The following is a 22,510-nucleotide window of genomic DNA, read 5'->3' as shown; positions in this document are numbered from 1 at the left end:
GAAAACAGATATGTGCCCTGATGTGTTGGAGTGGATAGATAAGATCTATGAATATGTATCAGTGGCCAAATTAACTACTTATGTACATAATAGACCAATAGCTGAATTTGGGGGGAAATGGAAGAATTTCTTTGACTACTTAGGCTAAAATTAAGATTAATTAAGGTAACTCGATATAAAGGTATGATAAAATACAGGGAAATGATTAACTAAAATAGTTGATATTAAAGTTTGGGTATAAATAACAAAGGAGAGGGAAGGAGAGCTATCATACAATTAAGCTGTGTAGTTATATAATCTGATTATATATTTCTATTCGTTTAATCTAATTTTAAATGTAGCGCTTGTATAAGTTTCTATGCACTTCCTACTGTGTATGTGTGTATGTGTATATATATATATATATATATAAGTTGTACATATATAAGTTGTTCTGAAGGACGGTATATCAATCGAATGTTGTTGTTATTGTTACATCATTCTCTGTTTTATTCTCACAACAACCCTGTGAGGCAGGTTGGGCTGACTATGTGACTGCCCCAAGATCATCCAATAAGCTTCCCTGACCAAGTGAGGATTTCAACTTGGGTGCCCCAGATGCTAGTCCGACACTCCAACCACTAGACATGCTGGCTCTCAGTGCTTTGGGCAAGAGCAGCCCCTCTGCCCTTGCCCCTTGGAACCATCAGAGTTTGACATATGGTTCTGTTATAAGTCTCCTCTTCCAGTCTCCGCTTCAGGAGAGGATCCAGTGATCGACAGGTATGATCCAAGCAGATTAACTGGCTATTTCACTGCAGAATAATGACGAGGCAGATGAACTATCAAAGTTTCCTCAAAATCATAGGAAGAAACTGCAGCGGTAGGCTTGAATTTGTTGTGTACCTTGCTGGAAAATTGACATGATACTTACAGTGGGTTGTACAAAATGATACCTTATACGTTGCAGCAAGCTTTTGAGTTACACTGAGCTGTTCTTCAAACAAACAAGGTGGCCATAGAGGCTTGCTTGTCAAGACTTTTAATTTTCAAGTAGCAGGTTTTATTCTGCAGGCACAAGGCCCAGGTGCTTGCCAGCTAGATTTCCAAATGGTCTGAAGCATAAATTTGGTTGCCAGTAAAAATTAAAGAGCAAACTGAAGGTCCAAATAAAGCAACAGAACCTACAGAAATTAAATGAATGCCCCTCCTCAAAAGAAAAAATTTCAGGGCCAAACTGCACATTACACTGGATACTCACAAACTGACCCCCTGACAGACGGCTTAGTCTCCCCAAGCAAGCAAGACCGCCAAGGTCAAGTAAAATCTATGCTATTCACAACACAACTATGTAGATACTTTGGGTTTTATTAAGATTTCTGATGCCGACTTCCACTTAAGGTGCTGAATTTGGAATTCTACCGTTAGAGGCACTGGCTGGGTTATTTGAACCTCCGTCATTCTAGGAGAGTCCTGTTTTCTTCCTGAAAAAGAAGAGGAAATGTGCCCCATCACTTCTCTTATTCCTCATATCCACTGGGTGTCTGAACTGAACAAAGGATATAAAAATGTATACATCTTCTTTCCTTATACAATAAGATGGGCGGATGGGGCAATCGTTCCATAATATTTCTCTTTCTCTGTGTTTTAATTTGAGGATTTCACTAATGGCACATTAAGGCAACTTTAGGCCCTCAAACTGTATGTGTGTGTGTGTTATGTGCTGTCAAGTCGCCTCCGACCTATGGCAACTCTATGAATGAAAGACCTCCGAAATGTCCTATCATTAACGGACTTGCTCACATCTTGCAAACGGGAAGCTGTAGCATCTGGATAGCCCAGGTGAGCCTGATCTCATCAGATCTCAGCAGCTAAGCAGGGTTGGCCTTGGTTAGTACTTGGATGGGAGACCTCCGACGAAGACCAGGGTTGCAGAGACAGGCAATGGCAAACCACCTCTGATAGTCTCTTGCAATGAAAACCCCACCAGGGGTCGCCGTAAGTCAGCTATGACTTGAGGGCACTCTCCACCACCTCCTCAAACTGAGCAGGAGAGAGCTGCAACACTGCATTCCTAGGCCTACATTTATTTATTTGTTTGGTTGGTTTATTTATTGATTTATTCGATTTTTAGTACGCCCTCCCCACCAGGCGGGCTCAGGGTGCAGTACAACATTTCAAATTACATAAATACAGTTAAAAACAGATAAAACAGTATACAGATAACATTAAAACAACTATATACAATACAGCTTCTCTTCAGATGGCGATGATAAAATACTGCTTTTCAAGCCCTGGCTCATATGTAGGGTAGTGGACAGATCTTTAGGGTGGCCAGTGGGGGCCCAACCTAGCCTCCACCATATGCCTGGTGGAACATGATCCCAATATGTTGAAGAATCAATTTAACAATGCAACAGCCATTTTATGTTGCTGCATAAGGTAAGAGAATATTAGAAAAGAAGATACGAGTAGTGTTTTCAGTTCATACCTCTAACAGACTTTGAGTTGAAAGGGGAAAAAAGTGTGTAAGGAATCTACAAGATCCTTTCTCAGACTAATGGCGAGGGGTCCCTGTGTGTGCCAAACACCGTTTATGTATAGTTGCAATACTTTACTATAAACAATAACCCTAAATACATTTTTAACTTTATTTGAAAATGTTTATCCCACTTTTCTCCCACACTGAGGACTCAAAGTCAATTGGGAAAGTACATATTAAACAAAAATATACGACCCAACAGATCTCTCCACAATCTAACTCAGAAGTCAGGAATGAATTTATCCCATTCTTCTTTGTTTAACATACCAGATTAGTAAAATGTGTTTTGCAGACACCAGAGGGTCCACAGAGATGAAAAACACCTGCCGCTCATCCTCCCTCTTACAGCTTTTTTTTTTTTGGAAAGCACCACTTTCCAAAACATCTCACTTTTATTTGAATATCAGGACCCAGTAGGTTCGGTCACGTGATTTTCCAGTTCCTTTAATGCGGTGGCTGAATAATGCATGCAGGAATAGCACTCTTCCTCACAAAGTGTTTCATTGTATAACGGGACACTGGCACACTTAGCATTTACCGACACAACATTTTCCGGCGCATTTCTCTGAAGATCTGGAGCCACTGCCTTGAGTAGGCCAGTGAAGGAAAAGCCTCCCTTTGAAAATACGTTGAGCCGGATTGCCCCTCGAAACTGAAGCAGGCACCAGTATCTCCAGAGGGAAGCGTTTGAATGCTTATCACAATGCCGACTCTGCCCTTGTATTCTTGCAACAAAATGGCTTCTCAGATCAGATTCCCTCCCAGCTCCTTCCCTTTCGCGGCTGCCTCACCCCACCAGTCAGGAAAGAGTATCTACCCCCAAAGCCAATACTGCCATCGGCTCCAGGGAAAGCCAGAAGCCTTGATCAAAATACATGACAGCTACTCACATGGGCCAGTAAGAAAAAATTTGCCACCCGACTGGTGTCACACAACTGGGCAGCTGTGTGGTTTGGAGGCACCTTGGCACAAGCTTGGAGAGGGAAAGTTACCAGCTGCTTGCCAAAGCAAACATATTTTACAGGTGGCTGGAAAAACATTTCATATTATGGTGCGCTGTGTAACAGAAGGCAGCCGTGCCAAAAGGCATTGTGAAGGGGCTGCTGGAAAAACGCAGGAGGGTGGGAAAGGGACCCGGTTAACTCACCTGGGCCACAGCCCCCCAAGAAGCTCCCTTGTGCCTGAGAATGTGGAAACTCCCATGATATTAGGACCCTGAAGGGGCAAAATAAGCCCCGTCACACAGTGCATTTCTCTGGTGCTTTCAGCATTCGGAGCTCTTTACACACATTAGCTGCTTCCTGGCTCAGCATGATTTATCCTGACAGAGAACGGGGAGGGTGGCCTGTGGTTTCCCCCATTGCTGCTTTGGCCACTGAGTCAGCACAGTAGCAACTGGGATGCCACACGGTGGGTTTCCTTGCATTTCCCCCTCCCCTAACCCTACCCCCCCACACACACACGCACACTAGATGGCTTTTTTTAAAAATCAGGTATAACATTATAACGACCTATTGCAATAATGTACTAGTTTCCTACTTTCATTTTTAAAAAATAGTCTAATTGCAGTCATTAGGAACTAGGTGTCTGACAATGGGAGCTTTGACTCTTGAAAGCTCCTACCCTGAAAGTCTTGTTGGTCTTTAAGGTGCCACTGGACTCAAGTCTTGCTGTTCTACTGCAGGCCAACACAGCTACGCACCTGAAACAATCATTAAGAACTAGCACATTGTTGCAGTGCATTGTTATAGCACTTTTAACAACCTAGCAATAGCTGATTTTTTTTTAAAAAGCCCCCTGGGGTAAGAAAGGGAACGGCAGCCAATATTGGAGACTGGGACAGTGAAAACGGCACCAACGTGGGCAGGACTAGGAAAGATCCATGCTTTCCTGTACGCACAGCAGCCACCCTGGTGTTGCTATGCTCTTTCCAAACAGGTCAAGTTAAAGATTGCTGGAAAGCCAGAGAAAACCAGGAGGTGCACAAAAGCTCTATGACACTTTGCAGAAGTGCGGGGGGGGGGGAATACTGATTTACAACAGTATCCAAGCTGGGCAACATAACCCAAACATTTGTCTAATGTTATCTAGAGAATTTGTTTCGGAGATAAGATATGAACCAGGAACTGCCCAGATTATTTTAGCTACTAGGCTACACCAGCCACAAGTAGTCTATGTAATGACACAGAACTGGTGCAGCCTCTGGCAAACTGCCAAATCACTTTTATCAAGTCTCCAGTCCTCATGAAGGACATGAAATGCTTATAAAGGTGCAGGCAGGCAGTATCTGTTTTGTATAGCTGTAGCCTCCAAATGGTAGGATATGGAGGGTTTTAAACATGCGCGCTCTTCCTCAGTATCTTAGCTTGCTTTCTCATTGCATTTCAGCTGTTGTTTGTTAGCTGTTCTGTGGATCATCTGATCAAAAGGTGGAGCTTCAGTCTTCCAAATGAAGAAATAAATGTCATGAATGAGCTGTCGCCATTACCTTTGGCAGGTGGGGTGGTTTTCTGTGTCGCTGCACTCTCGGGTCCAGATTTGTTTTTTTTATCTTTATTTTTGCCCTTTTTACCATCCTGCGAAGGGGAAAGAGGAGAAAGGGCAAAAGGTGAGTGCTGTTCAGGGAGGGTGGGAACTTTGTGCAAAAGAAAGGAATAAAGCATAGTAACTTCACCCAGAGTCTTTTAATCTACCCTTCTGAACTCTGGAGAAGCCACAATATTTTGCGTTTTCCACAGCACGATCCACAACATTGCGTCATGGAGCGGCTTCAGGTAAGCCGTCTGGAAACGGCCCAGGTTTATGTTGAGTCTCTTGCGCCTCGTTCAGAGATGATCTTATTAGGGAGGCCCAGGCCAGCTCATTAATTTTGAGAAGCCTTACATGGCCCAAGGCAAGCCCTTGCAATCACAGATCCAGTATGAGATCATTTAGGAGACAAAAGCAAGCCCTCTGTTTGTGCGCAACAGGCAGTTGCTGAAGGGGAGCCTGAAAGACACTCGGGTTCCCAGCTCCAACTTGGGAAATTCCTGGAGACCTGGGGGGTGAAACCTGGAGAAGCCTGGAGAAAGTGAAGTTTGGGGAGGGAAAGGACCTCGGCATGGCATAATTCCATAGAGTCCACCCCCCAAAGTAGCCATTTTCTCCAGGTGAACTGATCTCTGTGGCCTGGAGACCAGTTGTAATTCCGGGAGATCTCCAGCCACTACCTGGAGGCTGGCAACCTCAACCCTAGAAAGACCACAGAGAAATGTTCCTTTAGGTCACAGAACCACAAGCTGTCACTGGTCTTGGAGGGTGGGTTGCCAGGTCCAGGTTGGGAAATTCCTGGAGATTTGGGAGTGAAGCCTAGAGAAGGCGGGGTTTGGGGAGGGGAGGGGCCTCAGAATGGTACAATGCCATACAGGCCACCTTCCAAAACAGCCATTTTCTCCAAGGGAACTGATCTCTGGAGATCAGTTGTAATTCCAGGAGGTCTCCAGTTGCCATCTGGAGGCTGGCAACCCTACTTGGAGGGCCACACAGAAAGCCTCATGGCACCTGCTGTGCTTCTATAATTCTCTAAAGTGAAAGGAAGGCCTCAGAGGTAGCTTTTTTTACCTCAGGAAGGCAGCCATCTTGGCCCACTGCCCTTTCTGGCTCTCAGAGTAAATACAAGCCTGGCAGCAGCTTTTGACAAAGGTGCTGAATCCAATATGGCATCTGGGCTAAAGCTCACCTGCCCATACTTTTGAGGCACTCCCAACTGGACATTTTTGCCACAAAGATTGAACACTTTGGCCTTTGTGACAACAAAAGAAAGGGTTTGTGTATGGGGAACGGGGGGGGGGGGGCTTCTCACACTAGTTCATCAGCGTCCAGGTACCTTCTCTTTCACGGCTGAGAGTTGCGGTCTCAGCTCTGTGATCAGAACGCCAAAGTCGCACACGGTTGCCACCAGTGACTCTCCTGCTAGCAGGCTTTCAAGGTTCACATGGCCGGAGCCCAGGATTTTCAGGATAGGGGGGTCACTTCGTAGCTCTGGAGAGGGTGATTTCTTTTTCTTCTTGCCGCTACCCTATAGGAGTATTTCAGAAAATCATCTCCTATTTATCACACACCAAGATATCTTGGTAACACCTTGGAAATATCAGACTCAGAAGTCAGGTTGACAGCCCAGCATTGGCAACTGGCAGACAACGGGAGAGTGAGCGGGGACAGAGACCCGATGAAATGGTGCTGTGCGGTGCTACAATGTCACTTCCATGCATCTGACGGAGAGCTGTGGCTCTCAAAAGCTTATGCTACAATAAATTTGGTTCATCTTAAAAGGTGCTACTGGACTCTTTACTATTTTGCTACTACAGACTAACGTCCTAACTCATCTGGATCTATTTCCAACTAGGAACCTAGAAGAGACAGTGCTGTGTTGCACAACACTCTGGGAAATTTCCTGATCTCTATAGTTTTTACCATAATGTTTTGGGGACATCCTAGAGTGTTGTGTGATATGGTGACATCACATCTAGATTCCTAGCATCCTAGCAACATCATGGTGTTGCATGACGCCATTCCTGCCATTTGTCCCCCTCCATTGCTCCACTGAGCACCAGTAGGGCCTTGGAGTGCCAGCAGGGGGTGCCTGGCTCCTAGTGGGCCTCTGGCAACTCTACTCAAAGGGCTTAATATTATCCAGATATTTCTAGGAATTCATAGGACTCGCAAGTGACAGCTGACGGCAGGAGAATTCCTATCCTAATACTTGTTCCAGAGAAATGGGAAGAAAAAGGAGGTAGGGGAACAATGCTGCTGACATTCTGATGTCACTTCCAGGTTTTGACATCACAGCCCTCCTCATACTGATGCTCTAAGAAGTGACCTATCTCTATGGTATTTACCAGAGAGTTTGGGGAGGAATTCTAGAGCATCACTGGAGTGAAGGAAGAGGGACATCAAGGGACATCAAGAGGGACAGAAGCAAAACCTAGACATTTCAGATGCATCTGACAAAGAGCGCTGCAGTTCTCAAAAGCTGATGATGCATCTGACGAAGAGAGCTGTGGTTCTCGAAAGCTTATGCTACAATAAAGTTGGCTAGTTTTAAAGGTGCTACTGGACTCTTACTACTCGATTGTGTCAAGAATCCCTGGACAGGGCTGATGTTAGAAAAGGGTGGGTGTGCTTCATTCTTTGAAATGAAATGGAGATGAAGCTCTCAACAATGTAGCAAGATTTTTCTTAGAGAGATCCAGCCAACAGCGTTAAGGAAGTCGGCTAGGCCTTCTTTTATTGTGCTAATGAATATGTAATTGCCCAGATTGATCTGCAGATCTTTTCTCAGTAGGAGCTGATGGCTGCCTGAATGGGCAATTTACCTGCAGGGGTTTAGTAGAAACATCATCAGTCATCACTGAACCTCAGAGGGGAGACACAATCTTGCAAAATTATTCAATTGACTACAGGTTCGACTGTTAATCAGAGAGCTGTCAGAGTCCAATCTTGCTGAGAAGTCACATCTTCTGGTATCTCAGGAAGCCAGCTCTGACTGTGGAAAGCTGACACTCCGAAAATCTTGTTGGTCCCTAAGGTGCCACTGGGCTCGAAGTGGAAAGGGTTACCAGCTGGTGAGAAATTAACTTTGGATATGCTCAGATATATACTCTCTTCTTTATTTCACAGGTTCCATGAATGGGAGGGAAGAGGCTACCATGACACCTATAAAATATGTGGTGTTGACCAGAGAATGGCCGAAACTTTTTTGGCTGTGTATTTAAAATTATGCTGTGAGTTCTTTTGGCTGGTCTGATTTTTTTCCGCTTCCTTTAGACTGCACTGTTTGTCAGCTTTCTATACTTTCCCTGCAGGTTTCACCCTGAGCAGCTAGTATATTTATGGACATTCTGTGACATCACAGCACCTAATCAATGGCTGGAGTGTGTGCGGGGTGCGGGGGGGGGGGGGGCAGTCAGTATCAATTAGGCAACAGCCAGGCTTGATCGGGGTCTTTCACCTGGAGGTTCCCCCCCATCTGAGTGCTGAACTCCATTGTTTTTTCTCTGAGCTTCTTCACAATATTGTCGTTCATTTGCTGTCTTCCGTGGTTTCCTCACTATTCCTCCATGCATTCTCAAAATTGCATTACAGATGGTTTGAGAAGGCTCGGAGAGATGATAAGGAAACCACAGAAAGACAACAACGGGCAAGAATGTTATCAGGAAGCTTGGAGGGGGAAAAAACCCTGCAGTTCAGCACCCAAACCATGGATAACCTCCCTGTGAAAGGCCCTGTTACGACCAGGGCAAGACACTGAAGGATGCAAATGGAGACTTATTCATACATACAGGCAGGGCTTTTTTTCTGGGAAAAGAGGTGGTGGAACTCAGTGGTGGAACTCAGGACTGCACAATGATGTCACTTTGGGTCAGCTGGAACAAGGGGGGAGCTTTTAAAAGTTTAAATCGCCCTTGGTGAAAATGGTCACATGGCCGGTGGCCCCGCCCCCTGATCTCCAGACAGAGGGGAATTTAGATTGCCCTCCACGCAGTGGCACGGAGGGCAATCTAAACTCCCCTTTGTCTGGAGATCAGGGGGCGGGGCCACCGGCCATGTGACCATTCTCAAGAGGTGCTGGAACTCCGTTCCACAGCATTCCCGCTGAAAAAAAGCCCTGTATACAGGACAACCCCAACACCACCAAAAATATAAAAACATATTTCCACTGCCATGCCCAAGTCCAGCCTTACCTTTCCGCCATCTTTTGGCTTCCCTTTCTCCCCTTTGCCCTTCTCCTCTTTCCCTTTGTCCTTTCCCCCCTTTTCTGGTTTCCCTTTCTCCACTTTCCCCTTTCCTTTCTTGCTGGGAGTTTCAACCGGCGAAACAATGACAGGCCATGAGACAATCTGATGAGAAGAAGAGAACATCACATGTCTGCAAAAAGGCCAGAATGTTGATTATGCTAGAATTTAAAAACATACACATAGAGGAAAGTGTTTCATATCATTACATAATCACAACCCTAGAAAATCTAAAAATCCTCAACCACAGTCTGCATCCTTATTTCCCTCTTTACCCACGAAAGGAGGGTTGGGTACTGCAGTGCAGACCCTTTCCACTAATGGCATACTTGCCCCCAGGGCTTTTTTCTGGGATAAGAGGTGGTAGAACTCAGTGGCTTGCCAGCATAGGGGGAAATTCCTGGCGGGAGGTGGTGCCCCTGGTACCATATGCACACACACAAAGTGCGTGCACATTCCCGGGACCGCACAATGATGTCACTTTGGGTCAGCTGGAACAAGGGGGGAGTTTTTTAAAGTTTAAATCACCCTCGGCTAAAATGGTCACATGGCCAGTGGCCCCGCCCCCTGATCTCCAGAGAGGGGGAAGTTTAGATTGCTCTCTGTGCCACTGGAGTGGTGTGGAGGGTGATCTAAACTCCCTTCTGTCTGGAGTGGCGTGGAGGGTGATCTAAACTCCCCTCTGTCTGGAGTGGTGTGGAGGGTGATCTAAACTCCCCTCTGTCTGGAGTGGCGTGGAGGGTGATCTAAACTCCCCTCTGTCTGGAGATCGGGGTGGGGCCACCGGCCATATGACCATTTTCAAGAGGTGCCGGAATTCCGCTCCACTGCACTCCGGCTGTAAAAAAGCCCTGCTTGCCCCTGGTACAAAGTTTCAGATTGGAAAAAGCAGTCCCATCTCTCTCTTAATCCCCACTTAGTCTCTAGCCTTTAACGTCTTCATAGGTGACCATCAATCAGGTTCTCCTAGTCTCTATGGTATACCATAAGAGAAATGGAAGTCCTAGAGTATCCATCCTCTGTAACCACTCTAGGGCTTCCATTTCTCTAAGATTCTATGGTTTTTCCAGAGGCACTGATCCCTGTAGCCCAGAGATCAGTTGTCATTCTGAGAGAACTCCAGGCACACCTTTTCTTCCACAATTGCCACAGTAGTTCCAGCAAGAAGATAGCTCTTCAAAGCAACGAGGTCTTTGGTGATGTGTTCCTTTCTGTATTCACACTCAATGGTCTCAGCCCAGGGCTTCCGAAGAGTGGAGTGAACATTTGCTAATTGAAAGAGACAAGAGGATACCAGATTTAACAAGCGTCTGCCTCCAGAACAAAACATTCTGAAACAAACAAAAAAGATCAGCGTGTGACCCTTGCTGTTTGGCGTTACATCCACCTTGGCTGTGTGCGAAACAGTCTTTTGTGGCTGTCCCAAAGGAAGCTGTGGAGATATCCAGGGCCAAGCCAGATGATATTGGTTGAAACGGCTATCACCCTTGGTGAATAAATGGAACTAGAGAGACTAGTAGGATCCAGCAGGACTCTTCTAATGTTTACTTTCCAAAGTAGACCCCCCCAGGAATACCACCAACGTAGGACCCCCCCCCAGGAATACCACCAGCCCTACAGAAGCTTTCTGTCAAACCAGATGGGTGGATTTAAAGCCATGCCCCACTAAGGTGGTAAAACCTCAGCTTTGATTTGTAATTCAACTTGTTACATTGAAGCACCAACACCTGGGTAGGATCGGATGGCTTTTTCAGGATAATAATATCCCTTGTCAATTATTAATTGACGTGGCCAGGCTAACGGATCCCTCCGTGACCTAGATTGCTGAAAATACGCTGCTAAGAAGCAGCACTAGATCACAGAATTACACAGGAGATCAAGGCCTCTGCTCTTGCACAAAGGTGGGTGGGTGGATATATGATTGGTGCACCTCAGCTCTGAAACAATAGTTTTAAAAATAGTGTAACCTACCAACAGGCTTTGCAAAAAAAAGCCAGAAACTCAAGATCTAAATCGGAAGCCACTAGAGGACAGGTGGAATTCCGACCTTCGTACACTCAAGCTTATCTGTGCAATTGTGAGGCACAGAAAATGACTTCTGAAAAATCCAAATTGGAACTCAGTTTCTCAGGATTCTATCAAGCCTCTGCCTTGCACGTCAGGGCCCGGAGAATGCAGGCAGACCACAAGTTCCTGCTGCTGCAGATAATCTCTTGCTCTCATCCGGCAAGGTAACCTACCCGTTTCAGAAGGCAACTCCAGCTTATCTGGTACACCCAGAGGCGCGACCTCATTGCTTCCTGCTTCATCTGGGCCTGCTGGCGGGATTTGGGCATTCAGCGTAGTTGAGGTTGGATTCTGGGACACCGGGATCTAAAACAGAAAAACATCCAGCACCGTCCACTGGCTTCTCCAAATGGTGTCATTACGAACGACAAGAGGAGGCCATGAGAATATTCAGAAGAGAGACTGCAGCCCTTAGCATCCTCTGTCTGCGGGGCAGATGATAACGCACATTTGTGACACTGAGATTAGTCAGGAAAGATTTCTTTCTTTCTTTTAGAAGCTGCGTCCATCTGAATATCCTCTAAGTCATAGATCCAGAGGCATTAGCTGTGTTAGTCTGTAGTCGCAAAATAGTAAAGAGTCCAGTAGTACCTTTAAGACTAATCGTCAGATGCATCGTCAGATGCAAAAAGAGCTGTGATTCTCGAAAGCTTATGCTACAATAAAGTCAGTTAGTCTTAAAGGTTCTACTGAACTCTTTACTATTTTATCATCTAAGTGCAATGATCATTCCTGTATGATCCAAAAGGGGGAAAATATGTCTTTATGGCTGGAAACCACCACCAAACACCCTCTCTAAGTGTCCTTGCTCCAAATTGCTCAGTGGAAGAATCAGAGAGGAAAAATAGGGACACAGAAAAGATGGTTTCCACTACAGGCATCGACCAAGGCCCCAAGGCCATAGGCAGGCCTCCCCCTACGCAGCAGCAGCAGCAATGATCTCACCTTGCCTTCTCTCTCCAGATGGCGGCAGTAGTGGCATTGGGCCCTTAGCAGCACTATGAACTTATCCTGGTTTTACACTAGTGTATCTATCATGCTTCCCCCAACGAATCCTAGGGACAGCAGGCTGTCAAGACTGCTGAGAATTCTCCCCAGCCCCTCTCACAGAACTACAGTTCCCAGGGTTCTCTGGGGAGAGGGAAATGACCATTTTATTTATTTATGTCATTTATAGTCCACCTTTCTCACTAAGACTCAAGGTGAATTTCACACTGTGAGATTAGTACAATCAGTATCTTGTTTGCATCCCTCTCTCCCCTATATCTCACAGCTCAAAAAAAGAGGACGAGGCACTATTTTTATGCAGCATTTCTTTTTTTTAAAAAAAACGTATTTTGTTTTCTTGTAACCAACATTGGGAAGGGCAAGAATCCAGTAGCCCCTATAAGACTAACAAAATTTGTGGCAGGGTATGAGCTTTCGTGAGTCACAGCTCACTTCTTCAGAAAGAAAAAGTAAGAGTCCAGTAGCACCTATAAGACTAACAAAATTTGTGGTAGGATATGAGCTTTTGTGAGTCACAGCTCACTTCTTCAGATACTTGAAGATATCTGAAGAAGTGAGCTGTGACTCATACCCCATCACAAATTTTGTTAGTCTTATAGGTTCTACTGGACTCTTGCTCTTTTCTGCTGCTACAGACAGACTAACATGGCTACCCATCTTGATTTAACTCTGGGAAGAGAAAAACAAAACAAATGCTAAAAACCTTATCATCGCTAGATACTCTTCATGGATGTTTGTGATAAATAGGTACAAGATATCTGTATATTATAACTGTATAATATACAGTTTCATAGCATCTGAGACTCTGATGAGTCAAGAGATCAGTAAGACTAACACTGAGTTTTAATATATGGAAAATGAATGTAGGATGTGTCGAGGTTCATTTAAAATTTGTTTCTTTTCCAATGTACTGTAAAAGGGACACGGTTTTTCTAAAGTGTTTTGAGCAGTTTTCCTTAATATTTCTGTCCTGTCAAGGATTACATCCATGCGGCATTTCAAAGCTGTACCTTGGTGTTGTCCCCATCATCAATTTCTTCCCCTTTGGCAAACTCATACGTCACATAGTAGTTGTAGGTGACTACAGAAGATTCGAGGCTACTTTCCAGTTCCTCGGAGATCACGGGATTGGGGACCCCTTGGATCTTGCCCACTGTGACAACCATTTCAACTTCCTGCTGCAGCAGCTCTACAAAAGGGGACACAAAGAGCAGTAAATCCATTTCCATTCCGGATGGACAGGAATGCCTTCTTTTTGCATCTTCTCATTCCACCCATTTCTTGCTTTTCCACCGTTTTTTACTTATGTCATTTGTACACAACAGACAACAAAACAACATTAAACGCAGAATCCATTTAAAGAGAGCAGAAGGAAAGAGAAAATGTGTGACAAAAAAAACCTGGAACCTGCCTGGCTGGTCCACCGGAAACTTTCACAGTCCATTAAGATCCAGAGGAGTTAGCCGTGTTAGTCTGTAGTAGCAAAATAATAAAGCGTCCATATCCATCAGTATCATCTTTAAGACTAACCAACTTTATTGTAGCATCAGGGCTTTTTTTCAGGGGAAACACGGGGGAATGGAGTTCTGGCACCTCTTGAAAATACTCAGCAATAGCGCTTGAAAATAATATGATTTCAAAGAATCCCGTGTGTTTCTTCCTCATTTTCTTCTTGAGAGTTCCGCCCCCTCTTTTCCCAGAAAAACCCTGTGTAGTATAAGCTTTCGAGAGCCACAGCTCTCTTCATCAGATGCATCATCAGATGCATCTGACGAAGAGAGCTGTGGTTCTCGAAAGCTTGTGCTACAGATACATCTGAAGAAGGGAGCTGTGGTTCTCAAAAGCTTATGCTACAGATGCATCTGACGAAGAGAGCTGTGGCTCTCGAAGCCTTATGCTACAATAAAGTTAATTAGTCTTAAAGGTGCTACTGGACTCTTTACTATTTTACAGTCTGTTAAGAAGAGGACCACAAGAGGTCACCCAAGAGCCTCACAAAGCTCATATTTTCCTATTTCTGCATTGATGCTCAAGCGAACACTGCTCACATTTATATATTAATACATGTATTAGACAGGTATGAAAATAAGACAAGTATGAAAATTAAAAAATGGTTATTCAGCAGAGAAGTTAAAACTATGTATGCATCCAAAGTAAAAGATGAATTGCGAAGCTAAGAGAGTGAGCTCAGATCTAGAAGGGTGCTGGATGAAATTTCACCTGGGCCACTGACTCACTACTTGGACTTAGGCAAGCCCTGTCCCCCCCACCCCTAGCAACACACACATCTGCAATAAAGAAATACTAGCCTACCTTACAGGGGTATTCTAAGAATTACTACAATGTCATACATGTGGAATACTTTACACACTGGAACTACTATAGAAATGCCAATTGTTTTAAGAACTGCAAAATACACCCAACCTTCAGGTTTCATCAAGGCAACCAGATTACAAAGGTTCTGCAAGCATCTTTAATATGGGCCAATCCAGCAAAATTTATTTTATTTTCTTCATTTATAGCCGCTGAGGACCCCAAGTGGCTTACAGCATTCTCCTCCATTTATCCTCACAACTACCCTGCGAGGTAGGTTAGGTTGAAAGGAGGTGAGTTGCCCAAGGTCACCCAGCAAGCTTCCATGACAGATTCGAGATTCGAACCCAGCTCTCCCCAACCCTAGTCTGACACTATAACAACAACTATCATAGTGTGCTTATATACTGCCCTTCTGGACAAATTAGTGCCACATTCAAGAGAGGCGAACAAAGTCAGTATTGTTATTATCCCTACAATACAGCTGGGAAGCTAGGGCTGAGAAGAACGGCTTACTCAAGGCCACCTGCTGAGCTCACGGCAGTAGTGGGAGTTGAGCCAGCAGAATGCTGATTCACAGCCCAGTCACTTAACCACTATACTACAGCAACTCTCTAACAACTACATCATGTTGGCTCTTTCATGGTCTGGGGCGTTCTAGTCACTGGAACCCATATGGCTACATCCCTTTTCCTATGACATTCCAAGGAATGTTAAAATGGGGGGGGGGGTTTCATACCCAGCCCCCAGTTGAAAAATATACATATGCCTTCACAAGCATATCAACGTACATGCAAAGAACTCTGCTTTTTTCCAGGGCTCTTGAGTGCACAGTGGAACTTCTTGCTTGCCACAATCCTACATCCCACCTCCGTTCCCCCCTGACGATTTCAGGATTCGCCCTTCCAACAGATTCTTTCAACGTGGTGGCCCCACCTGGATTGCCAGAGAGGCCCAAGAACCAATGCCTTTCATCGGGGGTGATGTTGCCGTCATCCAGGGCACAGAGTTTTGGCAGGCTGTCTAGGGTAAAGCCGCGGTAGCCGGGCATCAGAGCGAGAGGGTTGCCCTGCAGTACGAGGACGCGAAGCTTCTTCAGTGTCCAGAGTTTGGAGAGGAGGCAGAGTAAGTCGGTAAAATTGTTATAACTCAAGTCAAGGGAGACGAGGTTTGGCCTGAAACAGAACGAGCCAATGAAAAAGTACTGGCAGCAAGAAATGATTAAAAGGTTGCAGACTGTTGGTTGGATTCTACAGATCTGTTCTGCTTTCCCTCCCCGAAAAGAAATATCTGGGGAGGACTTCTTGCCTGCGGATGGGGGTGGTTGGTGGGAAACGCTGCCATTCATGGAACAGATCCACAAAATCCTTTTATTAAAGGGGTCAGACAGCTCCAAAGCAGTGGGAGGTAGAAATCATTCTATCTCGGTTCCTGTATCTCCTTCCATCACCCAGCAAAAGTCCATCTTAATTAGGGTTTCCAACTCCAGACTACTTTGGGGGTGGAGACTGCAGAGAGTGGAATTTGGGGGGGGGGATCCTCAGCATTCCCCAACAGGCTGCCCATGGGCGCCGTGATGCTGAGCTTTTCAGAAAGTGGGTGGTGTCATTGTAAGACAAGACTTATTATTGGCTGCCCTCATTCAAATAAAAGTATTTTCCATGGCTGCAATAACATGCAGGCTTTCGGCCGTCCCATGAAGTGAGAGAAGTATTCTATTTGGCACCGCCAGCTGAAGCGGCCATTTTGGGTTTGGCTTCACCTCCCGTGGCAACCATTTTTGGGATGGTCCTCACCACCCACTCTCAAAACTCAAAATGTTCCCAAAGGCTCAAAGAGGCTGCAAATGCCCGCCCTGGTGTCTGCCTTTCAAATGTACCATTTCTCCAGTGGAGCTGACCTCTGTTGTCTGGAGATCAGCAGTAATTTGGGGGGAACGCCAGGCCCCATCTTTAGGTTTTTAACCCTAATATTAACGGCTCTATTGATTCAAGTTATTTTGCAACCTCCATTTTCCTTTCACAGGGAAAAAGAATACTTAAAAGGGCTGGTTCACACATGTATGTACATCAGTTGACTTTACCCAGTTCTCAATGAACTGTAGATAGGACTGCCAACTTTCAAACGGAGACTGGAATTCTCCTGGAATTAGAACTTCTCTCTAGACTACAGAAATCAGTCCCCTGAAGGCAATGATAGCTTCAGGGTGTAGACTGTATAGAATCACATCCCACTGAGTACCCTCCTCTCCCCAAACTCCAACATCCCCGGACCTTGCTCCAAAATTCCAGGAATTTCCCAAGCTGGTGTTGGCAACCTTAGATGAAGTGATTTTGTTGAGCAATATGCGCGTCGGAGGCAATCTAAAAGTGCTAATGGAGTGTGACCTGAGACACGGCACATTCATGCAAGCTAGGATACTGCTGTCATCCTGTGACAAATATGCACATGTGTACAGCATGAGAGTTTTGGGTGGGGGGTGGCGATTAGCATCTGGGCATCCCATTCTTGCTCACCTGGCTGCCCAAGATGGTGGGAAAGCAGAAGAAAATCAGGTGACTCTCTCACCTACATGGACAAACTGGGCAAGGGGGAAAAAACCAGAAAAAAGCTACACACAAACCATTTACAATTTTGTACTTTTGGTCCATAAAGTCAGACCAGAGCCTCCTCAGAGAAGGCAGGGCAGGGCGGAGAAAAAGAGACTGTCCCTGACTCTTTCCATGTTCCTCAACTCGGACACAAATCTATGGTAGGAGAGAAGATAGGCCAAGGAATTTTCCCACAGTCCTAACAACTGCCCAGCCATCTGAGAAGAAGAAAACGAAGGGCAGGAATTGCAGGGGAGGGGATTGCAGTAAAGGGGGAATTGCAGTAAGCGGGGACAGAACTATCTGTTCACTCTAAACCACCGGGGCCATTGCCTGCGAACAACAAGAGTTTCAGAACACGAAGAAATAAAAGAGAGGAAAAAATAAAGGAAGCACAGAGAAATGGTTATTAGAAACATCTCGGGTGATTCTTGCTGGTTCGGGAGCTCGGAGTTACCAGAAGGCATCTGTGAGGAAGTCTTCCTGGGATGAGCCCAGATGGCAGTTATGACCAAGGCCCAAATGCTGGAGCTCTGGAGGGGGGGAAGCACACAGGTCCTTCAAGCTGTCCACCTCATTGCCACAAAGTTCCAACACCTGTCACGGAAGGAGGAGAAAGAGAACCGTTGAGGGAAGCCCAGGCCAGGAGCCCTTCTGCTCCAAGCCACAGCATCTTTCCTGTATCAGATGGGATTCAAACTCAGAGCCAAGCTACAAGTGACGCCTGACACAGGTTGGACACTTGTCAGCTTCCCTCAAGTTTTGACGGGAAATGTAGGTGTCCTGGTTTTACAGCTTGGCTCTCCATTACAGCTGCAAGACCAGGATGCCTACATTTCCCATCAAAACTTGAGGGAAGCTGACAAGTGTCCAACCTGTGTAAGACGTCACTTTTAGTTTGGCTCTCAATGCCAGTTCCCCGTGGAGAACAACTGCCCATTTCCTGTGCTTTCAATGCTTGCAATGCCCAAAACCAGGGCTTTTTTTCTGGGAAAAGAGGTGGTGGAACTCAGTGGGTTGCCCTCAGAGAAAATGGTCACATGGTTGGTGGTCCCGCCCCCTGATCTCCAGACAGAGGGGAGTTGAGATTGCCCTCCGTGCCGCTGAGCGGCGCGGAGGGCAATCTCAACTCCCCTCTGTCTGGAGATCAGGGGGTGGGGCCACCAACCATGTGACCATTTTCAAGAGGTTCCGGAACTCCATTCCCCCGCATTCCCCCTGAAAAAAAGCCCTGCCCAAAACAATGCAGTGTTTTGCTTGGTGTAAAGAGGCCCTGATCCTGGAAAGGCTAACATGCAGAATTGCTGCCTGGCATGCAGCTACAAACAGCACGGGGACCTTTTTCAGAAAAGGTGTGTGTGTGTGTGGAGGGGGGAAATCCTATTTCCGTACTTCACTCCAGAAGATAAGAATATCCTTAGCATAGCCTTAAAATATCGCCAACCTGTCCAAGCTACAAAATTTGCAGCAAGACAAGTTGGACCATAGAAAAATCCCCATGTGCTCAAAGCATAATACTTTTATTAAGACCAAAAATATTGTCACCAAGTAATGAGCACGTTTTCGAGTTCTGGAGAGGTGAGAAAAAATAAAACACACAAAACGAGGAAGGTGAGAAAACATCGGCTGTTTTCACACGTCTTACTGGCCATGCAAAATCGTGCAAAACTCCCGGAACGACGGCATCTTCCTGGAGCGATTTCCCATCATGAGTTGCACCACAAACTGGAGTCATGATGGGAAATCGCGCCAGGAAGATGCCGTCGTTCCGGGAGTTTTGCACGATTTTGCACAGCCGGTAAGACGTGAAAACGGCCATTGTTTCAAGGCATGAGATAGAATCCCCAATTTTGGAATTCCCATTCTGGAAATGTCTGTGGTTCTCTACACCTCCATTTTATCTTCACAACAACCCTGCAATATAGGTTAGGCTGAGAAAGAGTGACTGGTCCAAGGCCACCCTTCCATGGCAGAGAGAGGATTCCAATCCAGGACTCTCCAGGCCGGTCCAACACTGAGCTATACTACACTGCTCCCTTCCCCCCACAAGACTTCATCTCAAAGAAACATGAAAAGGCAAAGAGCTGAGTGACTACAGAAAAGACCCATGATGCTGAGAAGAAATGCAACTATTTACTTTCAGCGTTGGAGGGAGGTTGGCGGAGTTGATTTTGCAGATATGATTGGCACTGAGAATGAGCTCTTCTAGGTTGGGAAATCTTAATAAATCGGCATCAATTTCAGTCACCTAGGGTTAAAAAAAAAACCCATTCACTTCACCATTAAATCAGAGGGCACTCAAAGACCATCCAGTTGACCCATCTTCCTGTAAAGGACTCTCTCCAGCTTAGCTCCCTACCACCACTCCAGCCCTAGTACACAAGCCAGGCCCCAGCCAGGCAGCTGGCACTGCCAAGGTAAGGGCTAGCAGACCCACTTGCTCTTGATGAGGGACTCAAGAGCAAGCAAAAGTCAGACTTCCTCAGGATGGCAAACACTCCAAAAGCCCCAATCACACACAAAGGGACACCCAATTCAGACTTTTGTTCCGGAGGGATTATGAGAAAATGCAGCTCAATGGTAATTTGGGGACCTGCTGCAGTTTTGCAAACATGTCATCATATTCCTGGCATGCAGATGAGTTGGGTTCAGAGGGGAAACGAGGCAATCTCTCTTTCGGATCCCAGATGTCAGCAAAGTTCTCAGCCTCCCAGCCACTCACGCCTTTATTCACGATCCGGAGCGATTTGAAGTAGGAGAAGATGAAGCTGTCTTGGATGACCTGCGGGTCCTGCACAGCCAGCTCCCTGAGCTGCTGGTCCTCAGGGCTGCAGTCAGGAGGCAGCGCCCAGGGCGAGCGCAGGCTCTTCAAAAACTCGGTCAGCGTCTCTGCGGTTTCTTCCGTGGGAGGGATGAGCTCCTCATGAAGCACTGCGCTTGCCCGTTGCAGCCCAGAACGGCAGCGGGGTTTGGCTTTCTGTTGCGGGAAACGGGACTTATTCTGGAGAGAACAGAAGATAGGAAGGGCGGCACACACACAAGGGCCGTGGATGGAGGTCACCCACCAAGGGGAGCAATCCAGAGGCTTGTGAGGCACCCCTCCAGCAATCAGATTGAAAATCACGTTGATAAATATGTACAGTATTTTTTTTGTTATTTATGAAAAGCATTCAGTGTGTGCTTCAACCCAGATAGCCCAAGCAAGATCAATCTTGTCAGCTCTTGGAAGCAAAGCAGAGTTGGCCCTGGTTAGTAATTGGATGGGAGACCTACAAAGAAGACTACGGTCAGCTATGACTTGACCACCACCATGATAGCAATTAGAAGTTCCAAGGTGATTATGTGTTAATATTTTTAGACTTTGTTCAGGTCCATTGGGGAGGCAAAGATGGAATTAACAAACCCCATGAGCAGTGATCTCCACAGGCTCTGTCTTTTAAAACTACACTTCCTGGCTAACATTGCCTCCCTACACGGTTGCTGTGTAAGATGTCTCGTGTAGAGAGATGGTCAAAAGCTACACAGGGTTGGCCTTGGTTAGTAATTGGATGGGAGACCTCCAAGGAAGACTACGGTCAGCTATGACTTGATTACCACCATGATAGCAATTAGAAGTTCCAAGCTGATTATGTGTTAATATTTTTAGACTTTGTTCAGGTCTGTTGGGGAGGCAAAGATGAAATTAACAAACCCTCTGAGGAGTGCTCTCCGCAGGATCTGTCTTCCTGGCTAATATTGTGTCTCCCTGCATGGTTGCCATGTAAGATGTCTCATGCAGAGAGACAATTAAAAGCTAAGCAGGGTTGGCCTTGGTTAGTAATTGGATGGGAGACCTCCAAGGAAGACCAGGGGTTGCAGGGGCGCCTCTTTCAGTCTCTTACCTGTCATGTCTGTGCCCCATCCATGCCACTACTTAATGCTGACCTGTTGTTTCTGAACCAATGTTTTATGCTATAACTTGATGTCATATTGCTAATGCCATAACTGTTTCCTTTCACAGGCTTATTGAAGCTGCAGGTGCCTTAGCTAATGGACTGTAGAAACTCTCAGTGCTTCTTGTATCCCGCTCACTCTCACGCACTGCTATGTCTCAACTTTGATCTCTTGCTTTCTCAGTATCTCGACTTGATAGTACAAATATGTGAGATGGTCTCAGGACTAGTTTGCGCCAAAAATCCTGTTTTACTGTTGGGAAGGGGAAGGAGCAAACGAGTGTGTTAAGAAGAAGGATTTTCCCACAGATTACCATTCCTGTCAACCTGTTCTTACTGCTTAGATGCTTACCTTGCTTCTGAGTAATTCTAAGGACATATCTGTGGAAATGATCTGATTTCTGAAGAAAGCCATTTAACCAAGAGCCTGGGTTTCTTGCTGCAATGGTACAGGGATCTATCTGCCATTGCCTGCCATTACCATGAAAACCTCAAGGGGGGGGGGGGGGTCCGCCATACATCAGGTTCCTTCTCCACCATTCAATGCTTGTAGGAAATGTGGGTGCCCCTTTCCAGAAATGGCTTACACGTAACAATACCATCAAACTATGCTCTATAAACTATAAATTGAATGTATAACCCTCGGGCGGGCAAAGGACGCCTTGGTCGGGAGAGGGACGGGGCGCTCTCCGCGGCCTTGCCTGGGAGGGGATCAGGAGGCTGCCCGCTGCAACCCGGCCGCCCCCTGCCCCCGCTCTTACCCAGCTGCCCGCCCCGCAGGGAAACTCGTCCAGGCACAGCGTGCGCAGGTGCGCCCAGAAGGCGTCCGAGGCGCTGAGGCCGCCCATGGCGCAGCACGTGGCGCCAGCCGGGTCAGGAAATCCCCGCGGGCCAGCGGCGCGTCCTCCGTTGCTAGGCAACGGTTGCCAGGAGACGCAAAGGCGACGCGGGGAAGCCCCGTCCAGCCCTCGCGCCGGCGGGTCGCTGGGGTGCGTTGCGCGCGCAGCAGCCGCGCTCCGCCTGCAGCCCGAGGCCGGCTGGTTGGGAAGGGGTCGCCGCCGGCTCTGCGGCGCTTGATCTCCAGGAAGGACGGCTGGGCTCGCAGCCATGGCCGGCCTCGCTCGAGAATTCGCCCGGGGCCGTGCTCAGCAGCAGCCCCGCCTGGCCCCTGCACCGCTGGGGATGAGGCGGCCCCTTCTCCCGTCAACCTTCACGGAATTTTAGGAACACGAGAGGGGAAGGAAACCACACCGCCTGCACTTGGGGAGCAACCCTACGCAGGTCTACTCAGGAGCAAGCCCTGTG

The 22,510-nt window shown here is 46.6% G+C and overlaps 1 protein-coding gene across 1 annotated transcript; it reads right to left on the bottom strand.

Moving 5' to 3' along the window:
- Nucleotides 1–1,326: 1,326 nt before the first annotated feature.
- LRRC43 (leucine rich repeat containing 43) lies at nucleotides 1,327–22,053 on the bottom strand. Its single transcript, XM_054996956.1, has 12 exons — nucleotides 21,967–22,053; nucleotides 19,996–20,274; nucleotides 19,411–19,521; nucleotides 17,731–17,870; nucleotides 15,619–15,857; nucleotides 13,380–13,558; nucleotides 11,535–11,667; nucleotides 10,424–10,563; nucleotides 9,244–9,399; nucleotides 6,387–6,578; nucleotides 5,004–5,097; nucleotides 1,327–1,463 (listed from the first exon to the last, which is right to left on the bottom strand). The coding sequence occupies exons 1-12, from the start codon at nucleotides 22,051–22,053 to the stop codon at nucleotides 1,327–1,329; spliced, it is 1,887 nt and encodes a 628-aa protein (XP_054852931.1).
- Nucleotides 22,054–22,510: the final 457 nt, after the last annotated feature.

Source organism: Eublepharis macularius, chromosome 13, assembly GCF_028583425.1.
Source record: "Eublepharis macularius isolate TG4126 chromosome 13, MPM_Emac_v1.0, whole genome shotgun sequence".
Lineage (NCBI taxonomy): Eukaryota > Metazoa > Chordata > Lepidosauria > Squamata > Eublepharidae > Eublepharis > Eublepharis macularius.
The sequence above is the reverse complement of the archived record's forward strand: the minus strand, read 5'-3'. Positions and strand labels throughout refer to the sequence as shown.